The sequence below is a fragment of the Electrona antarctica genome (genome assembly GCF_951216825.1).
Source record: "Electrona antarctica genome assembly, chromosome: 8".
Lineage (NCBI taxonomy): Eukaryota > Metazoa > Chordata > Actinopteri > Myctophiformes > Myctophidae > Electrona > Electrona antarctica.
This window is the reverse complement of record NC_136789.1, coordinates 37734910-37758183: the sequence shown is the minus strand read 5'-3', so window position 1 is coordinate 37758183 and position 23274 is coordinate 37734910. Positions and strand designations below refer to the sequence as shown.

At 45.0% G+C, this 23274-nt stretch overlaps 2 protein-coding genes across 2 annotated transcripts in view; one reads left to right on the top strand and one right to left on the bottom strand.

Moving 5' to 3' along the window:
• The window catches only part of LOC306927627 (SPRY domain-containing protein 3-like), a 48383-nt gene extending 34707 nt beyond the window's left edge, over nt 1-13676 (top strand). Inside the window, exons 9-11 of the mRNA XM_079507427.1 lie at nt 1362-1481; nt 3109-3248; nt 10621-13676. Of these exons, the coding sequence (XP_079363553.1) occupies nt 1362-1481; nt 3109-3248; nt 10621-10755 (395 nt within the window). The 3' untranslated portion in view covers nt 10756-13676. The remainder of the gene's footprint in view (nt 1-1361; nt 1482-3108; nt 3249-10620) is intronic.
• A 5274-nt stretch (nt 13677-18950) lies between these two features.
• LOC306928751 (uncharacterized protein) overlaps nt 18951-23274 on the bottom strand; it is a gene marked incomplete at its 5' end in the record, with an annotated part of 53179 nt that continues 48855 nt past the window's right edge. The window contains 3 exons of the mRNA XM_079509023.1: nt 18951-19175; nt 19249-20352; nt 20709-21288. Coding sequence (XP_079365149.1) covers nt 20000-20352; nt 20709-21288 — 933 coding nt within the window. The 3' untranslated portion in view covers nt 18951-19175; nt 19249-19999. The remainder of the gene's footprint in view (nt 19176-19248; nt 20353-20708; nt 21289-23274) is intronic.

Here is a 23274-nt window from a genome sequence, read left to right as displayed (position 1 = left end):
CTGCTGGTCCCCAGCATGTAGATCACCTATTGGCTGCGGGTCCCCAGCATGTAGATCAGCTATTGGCCGCTGGTCCCCAGCATGTAGATCAGCTATTGGCCGCTGGTCCCCAGCATGTAGATCAGCTATTGGCTGGGGGTCCCCAGCATGTAGATCAGCTATTGGCTGGGGGTCCCCAGCATGTAGATCAGCTATTGGCTGGGGGTCCCCAGCAACATTAGTTAACTCCTTTGAAGCCGTGCCCGAGAGAACGAGATTAATTTTATTTTGCAACCAGATCTTATTTTAATTATGTTTGGGAGATAAGAAACACTTACCTGGGGGTTTTTATGTTGGTAATAAAAGTGTTTTTAGATATTTTAGTATTTCAAAGTGTCCATGGGCTCCATGATGTCATGGACACTGGGCTCTTCCTCCTTGGACTACAATTCCCATAATGCTTTGGTCCACTGCTCCTCCTTGTGGATAGGGGGAGGGCTGTCTTACTGAGACAACATGTAGTCCAGGAAATAAGTGAGCCCAGTGTCCATGACACCATGGAGCCCACGGACACTTTGAAATACTAAAATATCTAAAAACACATATTTCCCACATTGTTTCTTGTCTCCCAAACATCATTAAAATAAGATCTGGTTGCAAAAGGGGTGAAGTAGCCCTTTAATAATGCACAGGTAGCCAGGGAGGAGAAGTCAAATGGCCAAATGCACACCTTGACATGAATATTTGAGCACCGCTGAGCTGAAAGGTGTGATTGGTCTGTGGTTTGAGCTGAAAGGTGTGATTGGTCTGTGGTTTGAGCTGAAAGGTGTGATTGGTCTGTGGTTTGAGCTGAAAGGTGTGATTGGTCTGTGGTCTGAGCTGAAAGGTGTGATTGGTCTGTGGTCTGAGCTGAAAGGTGTGATTGGTCTGTGGTCTGAGCTGAAAGGTGTGACTGGTCTATGGTCTGAGCTGAAAGGTGTGACTGGTCTATGGTCTGAGCTGAAAGGTGTGATTGGTCTATGGTCTGAGCTGAAAGGTGTGATTGGTCTATGGTCTGAGCTGAAAGGTGTGATTGGTCTATGGTCTGAGCTGAAAGGTGTGATTGGTCTATGGTCTGAGCTGAAACGTGTGATTGATCTGTGGTCTGAGCTGAAAGGTGTGATTGATCTGTGGTCTGAGCTGAAAGGTGTGATTGATCTGTGGTCTGAGCTGAAAGGTGTGATTGATCTGTGGTCTGAGCTGAAAGGTGTGATTGGTCTGTGGTCTGAGCTGAAAGGTGTGACTGGTCTGTGGTCTGAGCTGAAAGGTGTGATTGGTCTATGGTCTGAGCTGAAAGGTGTGATTGGTCTATGGTCTGAGCTGAAAGGTGTGACTGTTTGCAGACGATGGGAAGATGTTCCACGGTCACGGTGTGGGAGAACCCTTCGGTCCGCGCTGCTTTGAGGGAGACGTTATGGGCTGTGGCATCATGTTTCCCCGCGACTACAGTCTGGACAGTGGAGGTAACTATTAACTACCTTAACGGGACTACAGCCTGGACAGTGTAGGTAACTATTAACTACCTTAACGGGACTACAGCCTGGACAGGGTAGGTAACTATTAACTACCTTAACGGGACTACAGCCTGGACAGTGTAGGTAACTATTAACTACCTTAACGGGACTACAGCCTGGACAGTGTAGGTAATTAACTATTATTAACTACCTTAACGGGACTACAGTCTGGACAGTGTAGGTAATTAACTATTATTAACTACCTTAACAGGACTACAGCCTGGACAGTGGGGGTAATTAACTATTAACTACCTTAACAGGACTACAGTCTGGACAGTGGGGGTAATTAACTATTAACTACCTTAACGGGACTACAGCATGGACAGTGGAGGTAACTATTAACTACCTTAACGGGACTACAGCCTGGACAGTGGAGGTAACTATTAACTACCTTAACGGGACTACAGTCTGGACAGTGTAGGTAATTAACTATTATTAACTACCTTAACGGGACTACAGTCTGGACAGTGTAGGTAATTAACTATTATTAACTACCTTAACGGGACTACAGCCTGGACAGTGGAGGTAATTAACTATTAACTACCTTAATGGGACTAAAGCCTGGACAGTGGAGGTAACTATTATTAACTAGTTAACAGGACTACAGTCTGGACAGTGGAGGTAATTAACTATTAACTACCTTAATGGGACTACAGTCTGGACAGTGGAGGTAACTATTATTAACTAGTTAACAGGACTACAGTCTGGACAGTGGAGGTAACTATTATTAACTACCTTAACGGGACTACAGTCTGGACAGTGGAGGTAATTAACTATTAACTACCTTAACGGGACTACAGCCTGGACAGTGGAGGTAACTATTATTAACTAGTTAACAGGACTACAGTCTGGACAGTGGAGGTAACTATTATTAACTACCTTAACGGGACTACAGTCTGGACTATTATTAACTAGTTAACAGGACTACAGTCTGGACAGTGGAGGTAAATGATACGTAGCTTGCTGAGTTAGTTCAGTAGGGCTGGGTGCAATAACCGCAATATCGCCATACCGCCGCTATGTAACGCATACCGCGGTAAAGAAAACGATGCATATGGTGTGATATGAAATGAAAAGTGTATCATAATAAAGGAATCTGTGAGGCTCAGTCAGTCTTATCATGTGATATGAAATGAAAAGTGTATCATAATAAAGGAATCTGTGAGGCTCAGTCAGTCCAGCAACACACCACCAGAGGAGGGAGTTAATTATTTTCGCTCCTATGCCACAAACATGGAACGCCCTACCAACTGTCATTAAGACATGTTTGTGAATCCCTTGAATCCCCCACCCACACCTTTCCCCCCTCACTGTATGTTTTTCCACCCTTTTTACCTCCTTTATGATGATTTCCTGTTTTTGGCTTTATAGAAGTGTATATGAATTGAACAAGGTGGACCCTCTTGTAAACAAGTGCAATGCTTTATGGTGTCGTCCACTAACAGTTAACAGTGCTAGGGGGCAGTATAATGACTATATGGTGTGTTATAATAACAGATGACATGGAGTGGGAGGAGCTGGAGGAGGCCTCCAGGGGGCAGTATAATATATAATATAAGGTGTGTTATCCTAACAGATGACATGGAGGAGTGGGAGGAGCTAGAGGCCTCTAGGGGGCGCCAGTGTCCCGTCGTCCAGAACGAGCTGTACATGAACAACGAGGAAGACGAGGACAAACAGGAAGCTGACGACGCCGAGGACAGGAAGAAGGTGACGGTGAGTGTTTACGCTACGCTATGCTGCTAGCCTGCTACGACTCACGGGAGGTGTGTCTACACACCAACGCTATGCTACGCTATGCTACGCTATGCTACGCTACGCTACTAGCCTGCTACGACTCACAGGAGGTGTGTATACACACCAACGCTATTACTAGCCCGGGATCAATTATACCATTATTAGTGGTGTAGTACTCGAGTTCTTGACTCATCTCGAATCCACATTTTCATTGACTCCGTCTCGTCTCGCCCACAATCTGACTCTGTCTTGACTAGAGGTCAAGACAGAAAAAGCTTCCGTAGGCCTCAACCCTTATATAGACGGAGTATACCTCCATGTCCGCCTCAACCATTATATAGACGGAGTATACCTCCATGTCCACCTCAACCATTATATAGACGGAGTATACCTCCATGTCCGCCTCAACCCTTATATAGATGGAGTATACCTCCATGTCCACCTCAACCATTATATAGACGGAGTATACCTCCATGTCCGCCTCAACCATTATACAGACGGAGTATACCTCCATGTCCGCCTCAACCATTATATAGACGGAGTATACCTCCATGTCCGCCTCAACCATTATATAGACGGAGTATACCTCCATGTCCGTAGGCCTCAACCATTATATAGACGGAGTATACCTCCATGTCCACCTCAACCATTATATAGACGGAGTATACCTCCATGTCCGTAGGCCTCAACCATTATATAGACGGAGTATACCTCCATGTCCGCCTCAACCATTATATAGACGGAGTATACCTCCATGTCCACCTCAACCATTATATAGACGGAGTATACCTCCATGTCCGCCTCAACCATTATATAGACGGAGTATACCTCCATGTCCGTAGGCCTCAACCATTATATAGACGGAGTATACCTCCATGTCCGCCTCGACCATTATATAGACGGAGTATACCTCCATGTCCGTAGGCCTCAACCATTATATAGACGGAGTATACCTCCATGTCCGCCTCAACCATTATATAGACGGAGTATACCTCCATGTCCGTAGGCCTCAACCATTATATAGACGGAGTATACCTCCATGTCCGCCTCAACCATTATATAGACGGAGTATACCTCCATGTCCGCCTCAACCATTATATAGACGGAGTATACCTCCATGTCCGCCTCAACCATTATATAGACGGAGTATACCTCCATGTCCGCCTCAACCATTATATAGACGGAGTATACCTCCATGTCCGCCTCAACATTATATAGATGGAGTATACCTCCATGTCCGCCTCAACCATTATATAGACGGAGTATACCTCCATGTCCGCCTCAACATTATATAGACGGAGTATACCTCCATGTCCGCCTCAACCATTATATAGACGGAGTATACCTCCATGTCCGCCTCAACCATTATATAGACGGAGTATACCTCCATGTCCGTAGGCCTCAACCATTATATAGACGGAGTATACCTCCATGTCCACCTCAACCATTATATAGACGGAGTATACCTCCATGTCCGTAGGCCTCAACCATTATATAGACGGAGTATACCTCCATGTCCACCTCAACCATTATATAGACGGAGTATACCTCCATGTCCGCCTCAACCATTATATAGACAGAGTATACCTCCATGTCCGCCTCAACCATTATATAGACGGAGTATACCTCCATGTCCGCCTCAACCATTATATAGACGGAGTATACCTCCATGTCCGCCTCAACCATTATATAGACGGAGTATACCTCCATGTCCGCCTCAACATTATATAGACGGAGTATACCTCCATGTCCACCTCAACCATTATATAGACGGAGTATACCTCCATGTCCACCTCAACCATTATATAGACGGAGTATACCTCCATGTCCACCTCAACCATTATATAGATGGAGTATACCTCCATGTCCGCCTCAACCATTATATAGATGGAGTATACCTCCATGTCCGCCTCAACCATTATATAGACGGAGTATACCTCCATGTCCGCCTCAACCATTATACAGACGGAGTATACCTCCATGTCCGCCTCAACCATTATATAGACGGAGTATACCTCCATGTCCGCCTCAACCATTATATAGACGGAGTATACCTCCATGTCCGCCTCAACCATTATATAGACGGAGTATACCTCCATGTCCGCCTCAACCATTATATAGACGGAGTATACCTCCATGTCCGCCTCAACATTATATAGACGGAGTATACCTCCATGTCCGCCTCAACCATTATATAGACGGAGTATACCTCCATGTCCGTAGGCCTCAACCATTATATAGACGGAGTATACCTCCATGTCCGTAGGCCTCAACCATTATATAGACGGAGTATACCTCCATGTCCGTAGGCCTCAACCATTATATAGACGGAGTATACCTCCATGTCCGCCTCAACATTATATAGACGGAGTATACCTCCATGTCCGTAGGCCTCAACCATTATATAGACGGAGTATACCTCCATGTCCGCCTCAACCATTATATAGACGGAGGATACCTCCATGTCCGCCTCAACCATTATATAGACGGAGTATACCTCCATGTCCGTAGGCCTCAACCATTATATAGACGGAGTATACCTCCATGTCCGCCTCAACCATTATATAGACGGAGTATACCTCCATGTCCGCCTCAACCATTATATAGACGGAGTATACCTCCATGTCCACCTCAACATTATATAGACGGAGTATACCTCCATGTACGCCTCAACCATTATATAGATGGAGTATACCTCCATGTCCACCTCAACCATTATATAGACGGAGTATACCTCCATGTCCGCCTCAACCATTATATAGACGGAGTATACCTCCATGTCCGCCTCAACATTATATAGACGGAGTATACCTCCATGTCCGCCTCAACCATTATATAGACAGAGTATACCTCCATGTCCACCTCAACCATTATATAGACAGAGTATACCTCCATGTCCGCCTCAACATTATATAGACGGAGTATACCTCCATGTCCGCCTCGACCATTATATAGACGGAGTATACCTCCATGTCCGCCTCAACCATTATATAGACGGAGTATACCTCCATGTCCGTAGGCCTCAACCATTATATAGACGGAGTATACCTCCATGTCCGCCTCAACCATTATATAGACGGAGTATACCTCCATGTCCACCTCAACCATTATATAGACGGAGTATACCTCCATGTCCGCCTCAACCATTATATAGACGGAGTATACCTCCATGTCCGCCTCAACCATTATATAGACGGAGTATACCTCCATGTCCACCTCAACCATTATATAGACGGAGTATACCTCCATGTCCGCCTCAACCATTATATAGACGGAGTATACCTCCATGTCCGCCTCGACCATTATATAGACGGAGTATACCTCCATGTCCACCTCAACCATTATATAGACGGAGTATACCTCCATGTCCGTAGGCCTCAACCATTATATAGACGGAGTATACCTCCATGTCCGCCTCAACCATTATATAGACGGAGTATACCTCCATGTCCACCTCAACCATTATATAGACGGAGTATACCTCCATGTCCGCCTCAACCATTATATAGACGGAGTATACCTCCATGTCCGCCTCAACCATTATATAGACGGAGTATACCTCCATGTCCACCTCAACCATTATATAGACGGAGTATACCTCCATGTCCGCCTCAACCATTATATAGACGGAGTATACCTCCATGTCCACCTCAACCATTATATAGACAGAGTATACCTCCATGTCCGCCTCAACCATTATATAGACGGAGTATACCTCCATGTCCGTAGGCCTCAACCATTATATAGACGGAGTATACCTCCATGTCCGCCTCAACCATTATATAGACAGAGTATACCTCCATGTCCACCTCAACATTATATAGACGGAGTATACCTCCATGTCCGTAGGCCTCAACCATTATATAGACGGAGTATACCTCCATGTCCACCTCAACCATTATACAGATGGAGTATACCTCCATGTCCACCTCAACATTATATAGACGGAGTATACCTCCATGTCCACCTCAACCATTATATAGACGGAGTATACCTCCATGTCCGCCTCAACCATTATATAGACGGAGTATACCTCCATGTCCGCCTCAACCATTATATAGACGGAGTATACCTCCATGTCCACCTCAACCATTATATAGACAGAGTATACCTCCATGTCCGCCTCAACATTATATAGACGGAGTATACCTCCATGTCCGCCTCAACCATTATATAGATGGAGTATACCTCCATGTCCGCCTCAACCATTATATAGACGGAGTATACCTCCATGTCCGCCTCAACCATTATATAGACGGAGTATACCTCCATGTCCGCCTCAACCATTATATAGACGGAGTATACCTCCATGTCCGCCTCAACATTATATAGACGGAGTATACCTCCATGTCCGCCTCAACCATTATATAGACGGAGTATACCTCCATGTCCGCCTCAACCATTATATAGACGGAGTATACCTCCATGTCCACCTCAACCATTATATAGACAGAGTATACCTCCATGTCCGCCTCAACATTATATAGACAGAGTATACCTCCATGTCCGCCTCAACCATTATATAGACGGAGTATACCTCCATGTCCGCCTCAACCATTATATAGACGGAGTATACCTCCATGTCCGCCTCAACCATTATATAGACGGAGTATACCTCCATGTCCGCCTCAACCATTATATAGACGGAGTATACCTCCATGTCCGCCTCAACATTATATAGACGGAGTATACCTCCATGTCCGCCTCAACCATTATATAGACGGAGTATACCTCCATGTCCGCCTCAACCATTATATAGACGGAGTATACCTCCATGTCCACCTCAACCATTATATAGACGGAGTATACCTCCATGTCCGCCTCAACCATTATATAGACAGAGTATACCTCCATGTCCACCTCAACCATTATATAGACGGAGTATACCTCCATGTCCACCTCAACCATTATATAGACGGAGTATACCTCCATGTCCGCCTCAACCATTATATAGACGGAGTATACCTCCATGTCCGCCTCAACCATTATATAGACAGAGTATACCTCCATGTCCACCTCAACCATTATATAGACGGAGTATACCTCCATGTCCACCTCAACCATTATATAGACGGAGTATACCTCCATGTCCACCTCAACCATTATATAGACGGAGTATACCTCCATGTCCGCCTCAACCATTATATAGACAGAGTATACCTCCATGTCCACCTCAACCATTATATAGACGGAGTATACCTCCATGTCCACCTCAACCATTATATAGACGGAGTATACCTCCATGTCCACCTCAACCATTATATAGACGGAGTATACCTCCATGTCCGCCTCAACATTATATAGATGGAGTATACCTCCATGTCCGCCTCAACCATTATATAGACAGAGTATACCTCCATGTCCACCTCAACCATTATATAGACAGAGTATACCTCCATGTCCGCCTCAACCATTATATAGACAGAGTATACCTCCATGTCCGTATACGTTGGGGTACGTATATATATATGGACTTGGGAAAGAAAGAGTTAAGGGACTCGGGACTCTCCCCCCACCGAGCCCACTCGAGTCACAAGTCACTACAATGCAATGAATTATATGTATTCTAGGCCCACCCATATTACGAGGAGCCCCGTCCACATTTACATTATGTATTCTAGGCCCACCCACATTACGAGGAGCCCCGCCCACATTTACATTATGTATTCTAGGCCCACCCATATTATGAGGAGCCCCGCCCACATTACATTATGTATTCTAGGCCCACCCACATTACGAGGAGCCCCGCCCACATTTACATTATGTATTCTAGGCCCACCCATATTATGAGGAGCCCCGCCCACATTTACATTATGTATTCTAGGCCCACCCATATTATAAGGAGCCCCATCCACATTTACATTATGTATTCTAGGCCCACCCATATTATGAGGAGCCCCGCCCACATTTACATTATGTATTCTAGGCCCACCCATATTATGAGGAGCCCCTACAGCAGACCTACAAGTTCGTAGCGCGCCACTCGGTGGCGCGCTATGAGCTTGTAGATCTGCTATTTTTCAATGGCTAAAGCATAACATAATGCTAACACCAAAAGGGGTTCCCGCCCAACAGACCACAGTGATTTCTGTACCTATCAAATGAGAAAAACATTCTGTGTTGACTCGGACTCCGTCCGTCCGTCCGTCGTCGAACTTGGTCTTGATTATTATTTATTTTCTAACTTGCAGCGTCACTAGCAAGACTAAAGTAATTGATTTGTATGATTATAATGTTGGAATTGGGGATATAATATGGGGAATGTTGGGGAACAAAACAAAAGTGATGCCAAACGATACTACATTGACACGCTGTGAGCTTGTAGATCTATTTTAATGCGTCTTTCAAAATAGAAAAGGGCCTTTATTTTGTCAATACAGTATTTCAATACAGAGCATGAGAGATCAATCAAAGCTAAATTGAAATTGAAAACAAAGTCAAACTGAGATAAAACTAGAAAAAGTGCTCCTCGGGGCACAGGTCTCCACCAGGATAGGAGTGTGTTTAGAAAAGTGGCATTTCTTCCTCAGCCTAGTTAGAGATAGGGTGGGGAGATCCGTGCACAGTTTCACCGCAATCGGATGCTGTTCATGATTTGTGGCATTTTGTACAAAACGAGCCACTCCTGAAAACTTTGGAAGCCAATCTTAGCCAATCAGGATGGAATATGAGAAATCAAATAGACCCGTCTTGATCACATGACTATAGAGATCATGTGTACCGATTTAAGTTTTGCACAGATCTGTGCAGTTATAGGTAAAAACACCAATGGGCCAGTTATAGAATGGGCCAGTTATAGAATGGGCCAATTATAGAATGGGCCAGTTATAGAATGGGCCAGTTATAGAATGGGCCAGTTATAGAATGGGCCAGTTATAGAATGGGCCAGTTATAGAATGGGCCAGTTATAGCGCCACCACGAGGCTGATGTGAACATTTTGGAAGGCAATCTTAGCCAATGGGGATGGAATATGGGGACAAGGAGGTCCGTGTTGATCACATGACTATGGAGACACACACACACTCACACACACACACACACACACTCTCACACTCACACTCTCTCTCTCTCTCTCTCACACACACACACACACACACACACACACACACACACACACACACACACACACACTCACACTCACACTCACACTCACACTCACACTCTCACTCTCACACTCACACTCACTCTCACACACTCACTCACACACTCACTCTCACACTCACACACACAGAGACACATACACACACAGAGAGACACACACACACACAGAGAGACACACACACACACAGAGAGAGTAAAACATTTCCTAGGCAGACACAGGGATCATTCTCTGCTCTCTGCTGCCCCCAGGTGTTCTTCACCCGTAACGGCGTGGTGGTGGGGCGCAGGGAGGTGGTGCTGCCAGCAGGGGGCTTCTACCCCACCGTGGGCATGATGAGCAGCGGAGAGAGGGTCCGCGTGGACCTGCACCCCCTCAGTGGATGATGACCTCTGGAGGTCGGAGGTCCAAAGGTCACGGACAGAGAGAGGGACACGGTCAGAGGACACTTTGGACAGACATGGACAGGCAGGACGTTCCACTAGAGCACTGGTTTCACACCATTATTTATTCTGCATCTGAGCCACGGACCACCATCTGATGACATTTAGCCTCTCAGACCCATTTGAGCCACGGACCACCGTTTGATGACATTTAGCCTCTCAGACCCATTTGAGCCACGGACCACCATCTGATGACATTTAGCCTCTCAGACCCATTTGAGCCACGGACCACCGTTTGATGACATTTAGCCTCTCAGACCCATTTGAGCCACGGACCACCGTTTGATGACATTTAGCCTCTCAGACCCATTTGAGCCACGGACCACCGTTTGATGACATTTAGCCTCTCAGACCCATTTGAGCCACGGACCACCATCTAATGACATTTAGCCTCTCAGACCCATTTGAGCCACGGACCACCATCTGATGACATTTAGCCTCTCAGACCCATTTGAGCCACGGACCACCATCTGATGACATTTAGCCTCTCAGACCCATCTGAGCCACGGACCACCGTTTGATGACATTTAGCCTCTCAGACCCATTTGAGCCACGGACCACCATCTAATGACATTTAGCCTCTCAGACCCATTTGAGCCACGGACCACCATTTGATGACATTTAGCCTCAGACCCATTTGAGCCACGGAACCACCATTTGATGACATTTAGCCTCTCAGACCCATCTGAGCCACGGACCACCATTTGATGACATTTAGCCTCTCGGACCCATTTGAGCCACGGACCACCATTTGATGACATTTAGCCTCTCAGACCCATCTGAGCCACGGACCACCATTTGATGACATTTAGCCTCTCAGACCCATCTGAGCCACGGACCACCATTTGATGACATTTAGCCTCTCAGACCCATCTGAGCCACGGACCACCATTTGATGACATTTAGCCTCTCGGACCCATTTGAGCCACGGACCACCGTTTGATGACATTTAGCCTCTCAGACCCATTTGAGCCACGGACCACCTTCTGATGACATTTAGCCTCTGTAGAAGAATTGTTATTTTTGATCAACGTTTGCCTGTTATCTCTCCTAATGGTACCAACATCATGTTATCTCTCCTAATGGTACCAACATCAATACAGCATGGAATTGTGGACAAAATCAAATCCAACGACAACAAAATATTCTTTAGTTTTGGTTCTGAGAGGCTAAATGTCATCAAATGGTGGTCCGTGGCTCAGATGGGTCTGAGAGGCTAAATGTCATCAAACGGTGGTCCGTGGCTCAGATGGGTCTGAGAGGCTAAATGTCATCAAACGGTGGTCCGTGGCTCAGATGTGTCTGAGAGGCTAAATGTCATCAAACGGTGGTCCGTGGCTCAGATGCTGAATAAATAATGGGCCTTGACGTGAAAAGGGTTGAAAAGCACATGAACTACACACAACCCAAAGTCCCCAAACCTTGAATGGTGTTACATTAACATCAGGCATCATAGTTTACAGTGTCTTCCAGGGACCTTACAGATGAAGAATGAGACAATATGATCAAAATACTATTCATATATTTGCACGAGTGTCGCCAGAAAGTGCTTTAACCTCCGAGAGGTTCACAAACCTTCCCCTGAAACCGTTTTAGAGAACTGAACCACATTTAAGGCAGATTCACACTGACACATTGCATCGATCTGTATCCCAGTACACTTCATTCTACTATTCAATGCTTTCACATTGCATCGATCCGTATCCCAGTACACTTCATTCAACTGTATTCAGTGCTTTCACATTGCATCGATCCGTATCCCAGTACACTTCATTCAACTGTATTCAATGCTTTCACATTGCATCGATCCGTATCCCAGTACACTTCATTCTACTGTATTCAATGCTTTCACGTTGCATCGATCCGTACCATTTTGAAAGCGGGGATAATCCAACTAAAAGCCAAATGTATATTTTGTCGCATGCCCCGATGTTGTACGACAAAGATGTATGTATTTATTTTTTATATAATATAGAGGGTATGCGCATGCACAAATCGAGTGAGTTTAACGTCGTTTAATGCAATCACATTTTTTTTTGTGGGCGTTCCCCCATAACGTACGTGTGTGATCAAAATGATGACGTCACACACATACCCTCTAACACACATACCTCTAATCGTAGGACAGTCCCTCTGAATCCTCATGTAATCCTAGGCTGGAGTCTTTATAGGAATGTATGGTTTTGTCTCAACAGAAATAAATCATGGTGTTTTGTTCCCCCTCTGCACACGTTGGCCATGTTCCCCCTCTGCACACGTTGGCCATGTTCTTGTTGCCGCGCGGACGGACCGCACGCAACCGTTCAATCTGGAGCCCCGCTGTGCGGACGGACCGCACGCAACCGTTCAATCTGGAGCCTTGTTGCCGCGCGGACAGACCGCACGCAACCGTTCAATCTGGAGCCTTGTTGCCGCGCGGACAGACCGCACGCAACCGTTCAATCTGGAGCCTTGTTGCTGCGCGGACAGACCGCACGCAACCGTTCAATCTGGAGCCTTGTTGCCGCGCGGACAGACCGCACGCAACCGTTCAATCTGGAGCCTTGTTGCCGCGCGGACAGACCGCACGCAACCGTTCAATCTGGAGCCTTGTTGCCGCGCGGACAGACCGCACGCAACCGTTCAATCTGGAGCCTTGTTGCCGCGCGGACAGACCGCACGCAACCGTTCAATCTGGAGCCCCGCTGTGTTCGTGAATTTTGAATAATATTTGAATAGTTGTGCTTGTGTGAACATTTTGGTTACACTTCTGGTACCTTCCCAAAACGACCTGAGATGACGGGGGTTGCGTCGGATCGGTTAAAAGTACACGATTTAGATCTCACTGTACCAAAACACATGGCCAATCACCAAGCTCACAATGAGCTGTGAGCTTGTAGATCACCAAGCTCACAATGAGCTGTGAGCTTGTAGATCACCAAGCTCACAATGAGCTGTGAGCTTGTAGATCACCAAGCTCACAATGAGCTGTGAGCTTGTAGATCACCAAGCTCACAATGAGCTGTGAGCTTGTAGATCACCAAGCTCACAATGAGCTGTGAGCTTGGTGAGGGGGGGGGGGAAGAGTTCCAGGTGGTCCTCCGCTAAATGGGGGGGAGGGGGGCACCTAGGACCCCCTCAATAATAGTTTGTCCAAAGCATTCGAGGAATTCCCCTCCCATTTTTGTATTTATTTACAGATGACATCTTTACCAAATGCCTTCCTATATTACTTTAGTTTTCTTTGTGGTAATTTGTTAACGCATTAAAGGCAACATTAGCTTTTGGAAAGAACAATAATTATGTTAGTCTTTGATCTTTCTTTCCTCAGGAACTCATTCTGTATCTATTGTTTTGTACATACTGTGTGTGTGTGTGTGTGTGTGTGTGTGTGTGTGTGTGTGTGTGTGTGTGTGTGTGTGTGTGTGTGTGTGTGTGTGTGTGTGTGTGTGTGTGTGTGTGTGTGTGTGTGTGTGTGTGTGTGTGTGTGTGTGTGTGTGTGTGTGTGTGTGTGTGGAAACAAAGCCATTAGGTTTCGTCAATCATAGAAACCATAAATATGAATGTACTTTATGATGTCATCATCTGAATGTACTTTATGATGTCATCATCTGAATGTACTTTATGATGTCATCATCTGAATGTACTTTATGATGTCATCATCTGAATGTACTTTATGATGTCATCATCATCTTGGAAATATAATTATGTACAGTACATGTTGTGAAATGTTTAAATATTGAAATAAAGTATTTCTATACGACGGCCTGGGTTTTGGTATTATATTCAACTTTAGAATGAATCCACTTCAAAAAGGCATGGGAAGTTTTTATTTGTGTTAATTCAAGAGGAGATGCAATGTTTTGGTCCTTGTCATTTATACAGTATAAAATATGACATTATAGTAGCTAATAGTAACCATTTATACAGTATAAAATAAATGACATTACAGTAGCTAATAGTAATATTATACAGTATAAAATATGACATTACAGTAGCTAATAGTAATATTATACAGTATAAAATATGACATTACAGTAGCTAATCCAGCTCATGTTTCTGACAGTCAGACATCCCACCTGACATAAAACAAAAGAAGCAAAACAGAAATAATCAGATGGAATGTGTAAAAACAACATATACATGTATTTATGATTGATTGATTGATTGATTGTACACACTTTGGCATGTATAACCTCAATGATCAACTACTAGGTTATTATGAAAGAAGAATGATCGCCCCAAAACGCGCTTGCCGCGGGTCAAATTCGGCGACCTCGACGACGTCTAAACCTAACCTTAATCCTCACCTTAACCTCAGCAAAAATAATACAAGAACCGCTGAGGGCAAGCGGTCTGTGGACACAAATGGGGGGGCCGTGTTTTGGGGACGAGGGTTCCAGTTACCAGGCCATGGGCATGTACATTATAGGGCATGTACATTGTATTGGTTTTGTAAAGTTCATAATTACAGAGGCTGTACTGTTTGTCTTATTGCATGTACATTATAGGGCATGTACATTGTATTGGTTTTGTAAAGTTCATAATTACAGAGGCTGTACTGTTTGTCTTATTGCATGTACATTATAGGGCATGTACATTGTATTTGTTTTTTAAAGTTCATAATTACAGAGGCTGTAGTTTGTCTTATTGCATGTACATTATAGGGCATGTACATTGTATTTGTTTTTTAAAGTTCATAATTACAGAGGCTGTACTGTTTGTCTTATTGCATGTACATTATAGGGCATGTACATTGTATTTGTTTTTTAAAGTTCATAATTACAGAGGCTGTAGTTTGTCTTATTGCATGTACATTATAGGGCATGTACATTGTATTTGTTTTTTAAAGTTCATAATTACAGAGGCTGTACTGTTTGTCTTATTGTACATTATAAGCTGGTTTGTACCGTGTGGCTCATGGTGATTGACAGCCGTATGTTGTGATGGTTCTGATGATGACAGTGTACTGTATGTATCTGCTATACATGCACTTCACGCACGCACACACACGCGAGCGCACACACACATGCACGCGCGCACGCACGAGCACACACAGCCAAAAACTAAAATCATTACAAAATGTTGGTACAATATACAATTCAAAACAGGCACCTCACACCAAGAGGATGTTGTTTAAAAAACGGACTCCAGAACGCTAGAACATGAGGCCACAGTTCACTAGAACATGAGACCACAGTTCACTAGAACATGAGGCCACAGTTCACTAGAACATGAGGCCACAGTTCACTAATAATAATAATAATGTATAGAGTCTGCCAAAGCCAGACTCTATACATGACAGTACTGATCCAACCAATAGCAGGTAGACTCTATACATGACAGTAATGATCCAACCAATAGAAGGTGGACTCTATACATGACAGTAATGATCCAACCAATAGCAGGTAGACTCTATACATGACAGTACTGATCCAACCAATAGCAGGTAGACTCTATACATGACAGTAATGATCCAACCAATAGAAGGTGGACTCTATACATGACAGTAATGATCCAACCAATAGCAGGTAGACTCTATACATGACAGTAATGATCCAACCAATAGCAGGTGGACTCTATACATGACAGTACTGATCCAACCAATAGCAGGTAGACTCTATACATGACAGTAATGATCCAACCAATAGCAGGTGGACTCTATACATGACAGTAATGATCCAACCAATAGCAGGTGGACTCTATACATGACAGTACTGATCCAACCAATAGCAGGTGGACTCTATACATGACAGTACTGATCCAACCAATAGCAGGTAGACTCTATACATGACAGTAATGATCCAACCAATAGCAGGTGGACTCTATACATGACAGTAATGATCCAACCAATAGCAGGTGGACTCTATACATGACAGTACTGATCCAACCAATAGCAGGTAGACTCTATACATGGCAGTAATGATCCAACCAATAGCAGGTAGACTCTATACATGACAGTACTGATCCAACCAATAGCAGGTAGACTCTATACATGACAGTAATGATCCAACCAATAGCAGGTGGACTCTATACATGACAGTACTGATCCAACCAATAGCAGGTAGACTCTATACATGACAGTAATGATCCAACCAATAGCAGGTGGACTCTATACATGACAGTAATGATCCAACCAATAGCAGGTGGACTCTATACATGACAGTACTGATCCAACCAATAGCAGGTGGACTCTATACATGACAGTACTGATCCAACCAATAGCAGGTAGACTCTATACATGACAGTAATGATCCAACCAATAGCAGGTGGACTCTATACATGACAGTAATGATCCAACCAATAGCAGGTGGACTCTATACATGACAGTACTGATCCAACCAATAGCAGGTAGACTCTATACATGGCAGTAATGATCCAACCAATAGCAGGTAGACTCTATACATGACAGTAATGATCCAACCAATAGCAGGTGGACTTTTAGATCAGTGGTTCTCAACCTTTCCAGGCTGTAACCCCACAAACATCCTACTATAAATATGCCACATCTCTGTCTGCATGTATGTGTGTGTGTGTGTGTGTGTGTGTGTGTGCGTGCGTGTGCGGTTGTAATGCACGTAACTCGAGAACCGTTCGCCCCACCGACTTCACATTCGACACACATTCTACAACCCCACAGGGAGTGCAGTGACCGGCCTCGAGTCGGTGGCATACCAGATACGGAGTCATTGTCTTTTTTCATTTTGTTTCCTACTGGGGTATTGAAAAGGTCTTAAAAGTTAATTAAATTGTCTCTTCACTGTCATCTGAAGACCCCCCAAAATCACATGGGGGGGGGGGGGGGGGGCCTGGTGGTCCGCTTAGAACCAACTAACTTGGCAGGTCTAACTTGGGCCTGAGAGAGTAAGAACAGCAATGATGAGGTCATCCCTGAGTCGAGACTAGTTGCTGGTTAGACACTTTGAGACTAGTTGCTGGTTAGACGCTTTGATCCATGGGTCGGCGGTTCGAATCCCGGCTCCTCCTGGCTACATGTCGAAGTGTCCTTGGGCAAGACACTGAACCTCAAATTGCTCCCGATGTGCTGGTTGGTACCTTGCATGGCTTCCGCCGCAATCGGAGTATGAATGTGTGTGTGAATGGGTGAATGTAATGCACAATCTATGTGAAGCGCCTTGGATAAAGGCGCTATATAAATGCACCATTTACCATTTATTTGAGACTAGTTGCTGGTTAGACACTTTCAAAACTGTATGTTGGAAAGACTGAAGTAGCATAGTGGTCATTTAGTTTTTTCTCCTAAGAAGTTCTTTGTTGAAAAACGTTGCGTGCGGTATATATCGTCACATATTTGAACGTAAGGCAGTAAAATGGCTCATATATGGTATATGGTATTAACTCTGCTGTACACAGAGTATTGTACATCTGCGGATGCATCTGGACCAGTGGTTCTCAAAGCCCCCAAATTGATACAGACGGACAGGTCTGTCCAAATTCACACTAATTAGCCCATGGAACTCAGAGTGTACAAATGGATTTGGTTCCATTTGTACACTCTCAGAGTTACAGACCTGTAAGGGTCCATTTGGTTCCAAACTATCATTTAGCTGGGGACCCCCTGGAACTCCCTCAAGGACCCCCGGGGGTCCCCGGACCCCCTGGAACTCCCTCAAGGACCCCTGGGGGTCCCCGGACCCCCTGGAACTCCCTCAAGGACCCCCGGGGGTCCCCGGACCCCCTGGAACTCCCTCAAGGACCCCTGGGGGTCCCCGGACCCCACTTTGGGAACCACTGACCTTAAAAGTCATCATTTGTGGACATAATGGTTTCCACCGACAGAAACCATGGATTCGCTCAATTAGCTCAATTAGCTCAATTAGCTCAATTAGCTCAAACCTAAACCTTCCCAGTGTTAATATAGTTACGTTTCAGGAAATATTTTTTGTTGCTTGTTTATTTTGAATTATGTTAATAAAAACAGAATATTTTTTTTTTTGCAAGAAACCAGAAAAAGAAAGTGATTTAAACATGATTGTAAAAAGGAGTGAGAAATGAACCCTGAGATGAAGAGTCTCAGCTAAAGGCCGTTAGGGTTAACCCTAACCTGGTTAACCTTAACCCTAACCCTAACCCTAATGAACCCTGAGATGAAGAGTCTCAGCTAAAGGAGTCTCAGCTAAAGGAGTCTCAGCTAAAGGCCGTTCACAACAATTCATATAAAAAATACAGTATTTCAGGTATTTTTGATTCCAGACATTTAAAAATAAAAAGTAAAAACAAAAGAAAAAAACTGAATTTAAGGCAATAAGGATCAATATATACACCTATGAAGCATTCCTACAAACATGTCCCCGTTGTGATAAAAACTACAAACATGTCCCCGTTGTGATAAAAACTACAAACATGTCCCCGTTGTGATAAAACTACAAACATGTCCCACATGTCCCCTTTGTGATAAAACTACAAACATGTCCCTGTTGTGATAAAACTACAAACATGTCCCACATGTCCCCTTTGTGATAAAACTACAAACATGTCCCTGTTGTGATACAACTACAAACATGTCCCCTTTGTGATAAAACTACAAACATGTCCCTGTTGTGATAAAACTACAAACATGTCCCCGTTGTGATAAAACTACAAACATGTCCCCTTGTGATAAGACTACAAACATGTCCCCTTTGTGATAAAACTACAAACATGTCCCCTTGTGATAAAGATCAGGCAGAACACACTCCCACTCCCCCAAACGTGACTTCTTGGGACAAATGTGAGCCAACGTTCTGACTGGAAGGAGGATCCCTTCATGGTGCCGTCAGGCTCTTCCGCACTCCAGGAAGGTGGAAGCGTGCCGTTCAAACACCCGAGACGTGAAAGAAACAGTTTAAAACGACTCCAGGAAGGTGGAAGCGTGCCGTTCAAAGACCCGAGACGTGAAAGAAACAGTTTAAAACGACTCCAGGAAGGTGGAAGCGTGCCGTTCAAACACCCGAGACGTGAGGCAGTCCCCATAGCAATGTCCGTACGCTTGACAAGTAGTAGTGCGTCCGTAGCAAGACTTGGTTTTGATTGGTGCAGACCAATCGGTCATCCAACAGCGAGGACAGAGAGACAAGCGTTCTTTAATTGGTTCAGACGTCGTCCAATCAGAACAGAGAGACAGAGAGACAGCGTTGTGATTGGTTCAGACCAAGCAGTCATCCAATCAGAACAGCGAGGACAGAGAGATAAGCGTGTTGTGATTGGCTCAGGCGTCGTCCTCGTCCTCTCCCTCGTCGTCCTCGTAGCAACGGTTCCTCTTGATCATCTCCTCCACGCTCACCTCCTCCTCCTCCTCCTCCTCGCCCGCTACCTTCTCCTCCTCCCAGAAACCCACGTCCTGTGAGCAGGAGGTGCTGTCCTCCTCCAAGGAGGTGCTGTGGTCCTTTGCGGAGGGCGGCAGCGTTGGGGAGGGAGACTGGGAGGCATCGGGGGAGGGGGTCCTCGGAGAAGGAGAGTGGTCGCCCGCTGTCATCGCCGATGACTCGTCTTCTGCCGTCGTCAGTGTCTCGTTGCTCTCCTCCTGGCCCGTGTGGTGCTCTGGGAGACCGTTGTCCAGGCCTGTCACGGTGACACATTTTATTCGACGGTTAATTGTCGCACAAATAATTGCGAATAACAACTGAATTGTGTCGTGCTTTGAGCAATGGAACTTTTTTGGTCTTTTAGGCTCCGTAAACGCAAATCACACACAGGGGCAAATATGACACATAAGTTAAATATACAAAGAAATCACTGACACATTTTGTATATTTTTTTCTTTCAGAAGAAATTGCGGAAATTGTTCATCTACAAGCCATTTATGGACATTTTTCAACGTGGAATCGATTGCCGATTCCACAAATTGATGATGAATTGACGCGATTATCCCAAATAATTGTGATCAGGAGATGATGTAGTAAATGTGATAGGCCTACCGTTGTCCTCGTCCTCGTCCTCTGAGACGCTCTCGCTGGCCTTCAGCGTGTCCTTTCTTTGTGGAGGACCGGAGGTGGTCTCCTCCTCTAGGCTTTGGTCTGGTTTCACGTCGTCTTGGAGCTGTGCTGGTGGTCTGTCGTCATGGTGGTCTTCCTGAGCAGAGTGCGTGGGCGTGGTCTCCTCCAGCGAAGCCCTCCTCTCCAGAAGAGTCTTGAGGAGCGGCCGGCGAGGGGCCGGCTCCCTGGCGGTCGTACCGACGGCATGGGCGGGGTTAGCGGCCAGCGTGAAGGGCCTGCATCGCTCCTTCAGCGAGGAGCTCCGTCTCAGGCTCTTCAGCTCGGCGCGCTCCGTGCTCTGAGGAGTCTCCGAGGAGAGCACGTCCTCCACGGGGGGCCAGCGGGCCCTCGACCCCCCCGGCCGCATGGAGCTCCCCGCCCCTCCCCCCTCCTGGAGCGCGGCCCCCTCGCCACCCGATGGCGGCCAGGCGACTCGCAGCCTGGTGCGCGTGGTGGCGGTGGTCTCGGCAACGGGGTGGAGCTTCTCGCTGTGAGTCTCCAGTAAGGCCGCCAGGTCCGTGACCTGGATGGGATATTAGAGGAAAACCAATGAGATTAATATGATGTGACCTGTTCATTCATTCATTCATTCATTCAAACCTTTATTCGTTAATTCATTCATTCGTTCATTCAAACCTTTATTTATTCTCCAAACACATTGAGGTCGCCCACGTTTGCAGTGTCGTCGAGATACAACAAAACAAACAGAACAGCAACATTTCCTCATCGCGTGATGTAGCACATGTTTAGAAACAGTTGCAGACACTTGGGGGTAAAAGTCTGCACTCAAAGATTTAAATTGACCGTACGTTATGGGAGAACAGATCTTTAATTTAAGCTGTAGGTCGGTTGGGGCACTAAAACAAAAGGCTTTTTCCCCCAGTTCTGTGTTTACATTTGGGACCCTTAGTGTGAGCCAGTGACTGGAGCGTGTCCTGTATTTGGGACCCTTAGTGTGAGTGTCCACTTAGATATTAGAGGAAAGCCAATGAGATTTGACAGGATATTAATATATTAATATGATGTGACCTGTGTGGAATGTCGAAGAGAACCCCACATGATCAGAGGTCACCAACATGTTCGTACAATGGACCAATGTGTCTGTGGCAAAGTCTCGGTCTTGTCCGCGGCAATATTTCTGATTTTCTGTTTTGCACACCATTATGATGTTCTGATTTTGATCATAAGACCCAATTACTGAAAGCCATGACAGTCTCCAGCAGGTTTTCTTCAGTATATGTATGACGCTGAGTTACTACCACACTATGGCATATTAAATTGTAAAAATATTTAGTACGACCGTTGAGCCGATTGTAGTGGATGGCACTTACACCTGCCTTCTAATGAGAGCGCAAAATCTGTCTTGGAAGAGCCACCCATCTAATATACGGCAACCTTCCCCGTGTGTCTTCACTAGTCCACCCATCGACTGATCTAATATACGGCAACCTTCCCTGTGTTTCTTCACTAGTCCACCCATCGACTAATCTAATATACGGCAACCTACATCAGGTCTAAAATGTAATATCATACACGTTGATGATTTGCCAATGGATAGAACCATGTGAATCATTTAGCAAATAAATTGTCTGAAGTATTATTCTAGTCATTGTTTTCTAAAATGGAGGCTGGGGGTAAATTGAGTCAATGGGAATCACTATTCATATTTTTTTTATTAAGTCTTTGCTACTCAAATTATACTGAATGACCTTTAATTTGCATGTACATATCATTTAAGAGAAGTTTGCAATATTGTATTAACAATATTGCAAATATAAGGTTCTGAATAACAAACTTTATTTAATTGTCTTAAAATAAGACTTTGCAAAAGGGAAAACTTATTGTATTCACTTATTATCGATAAGTGAATACATTATCTGTTCAAGTTTAAGCTTTTAACATTCAAATATCATGTGGTTCAACTTACCCCTCGACTTGGATCAACTTACCCCTTACCTGGGGCAAATTGAGCCACATTACCACATTTTTTAAAAAGGTCATATTTTCATGGCCCTTTGTCATAGATGCTTACTCATCATTTCAATTGATAGAAGACATCCTGAAATTTGGGTACATCATTAGATTTCACTGCCATCTCATTTTGCCTTGCTTCCAGGACAACTTAAGCAAAAAGTGGTTCATCTTACCCCGTTCTCCCCTATATCCATTCAGATCTCTCAGTCTCACGTGCACGGTATTTATACTGTATTTCTAGCCTGTTTCCAGCCTGCGTTTGTTGGGTGAATTTGTTCCGTCACTTCGCTACTCAGTGACAAAACAAATTCACAGAACGCAGCGAATCCAGGCTTGGAAACCAGGCTCCCCCCCCCCCCCCTTTTTACGTAAACAAAAGACAGAATAATAATGAATTATTACTCAAATCTTTGCTTCTGGCGGGGGTCCCTGAAACAACATATTTCCAGATGGGGGTCCGCGGCCAATTACATATAATTCTGGGTGTCCTTGACATCAAATAGTTTGAAAACCACTGACATAGAAACATAGGGTT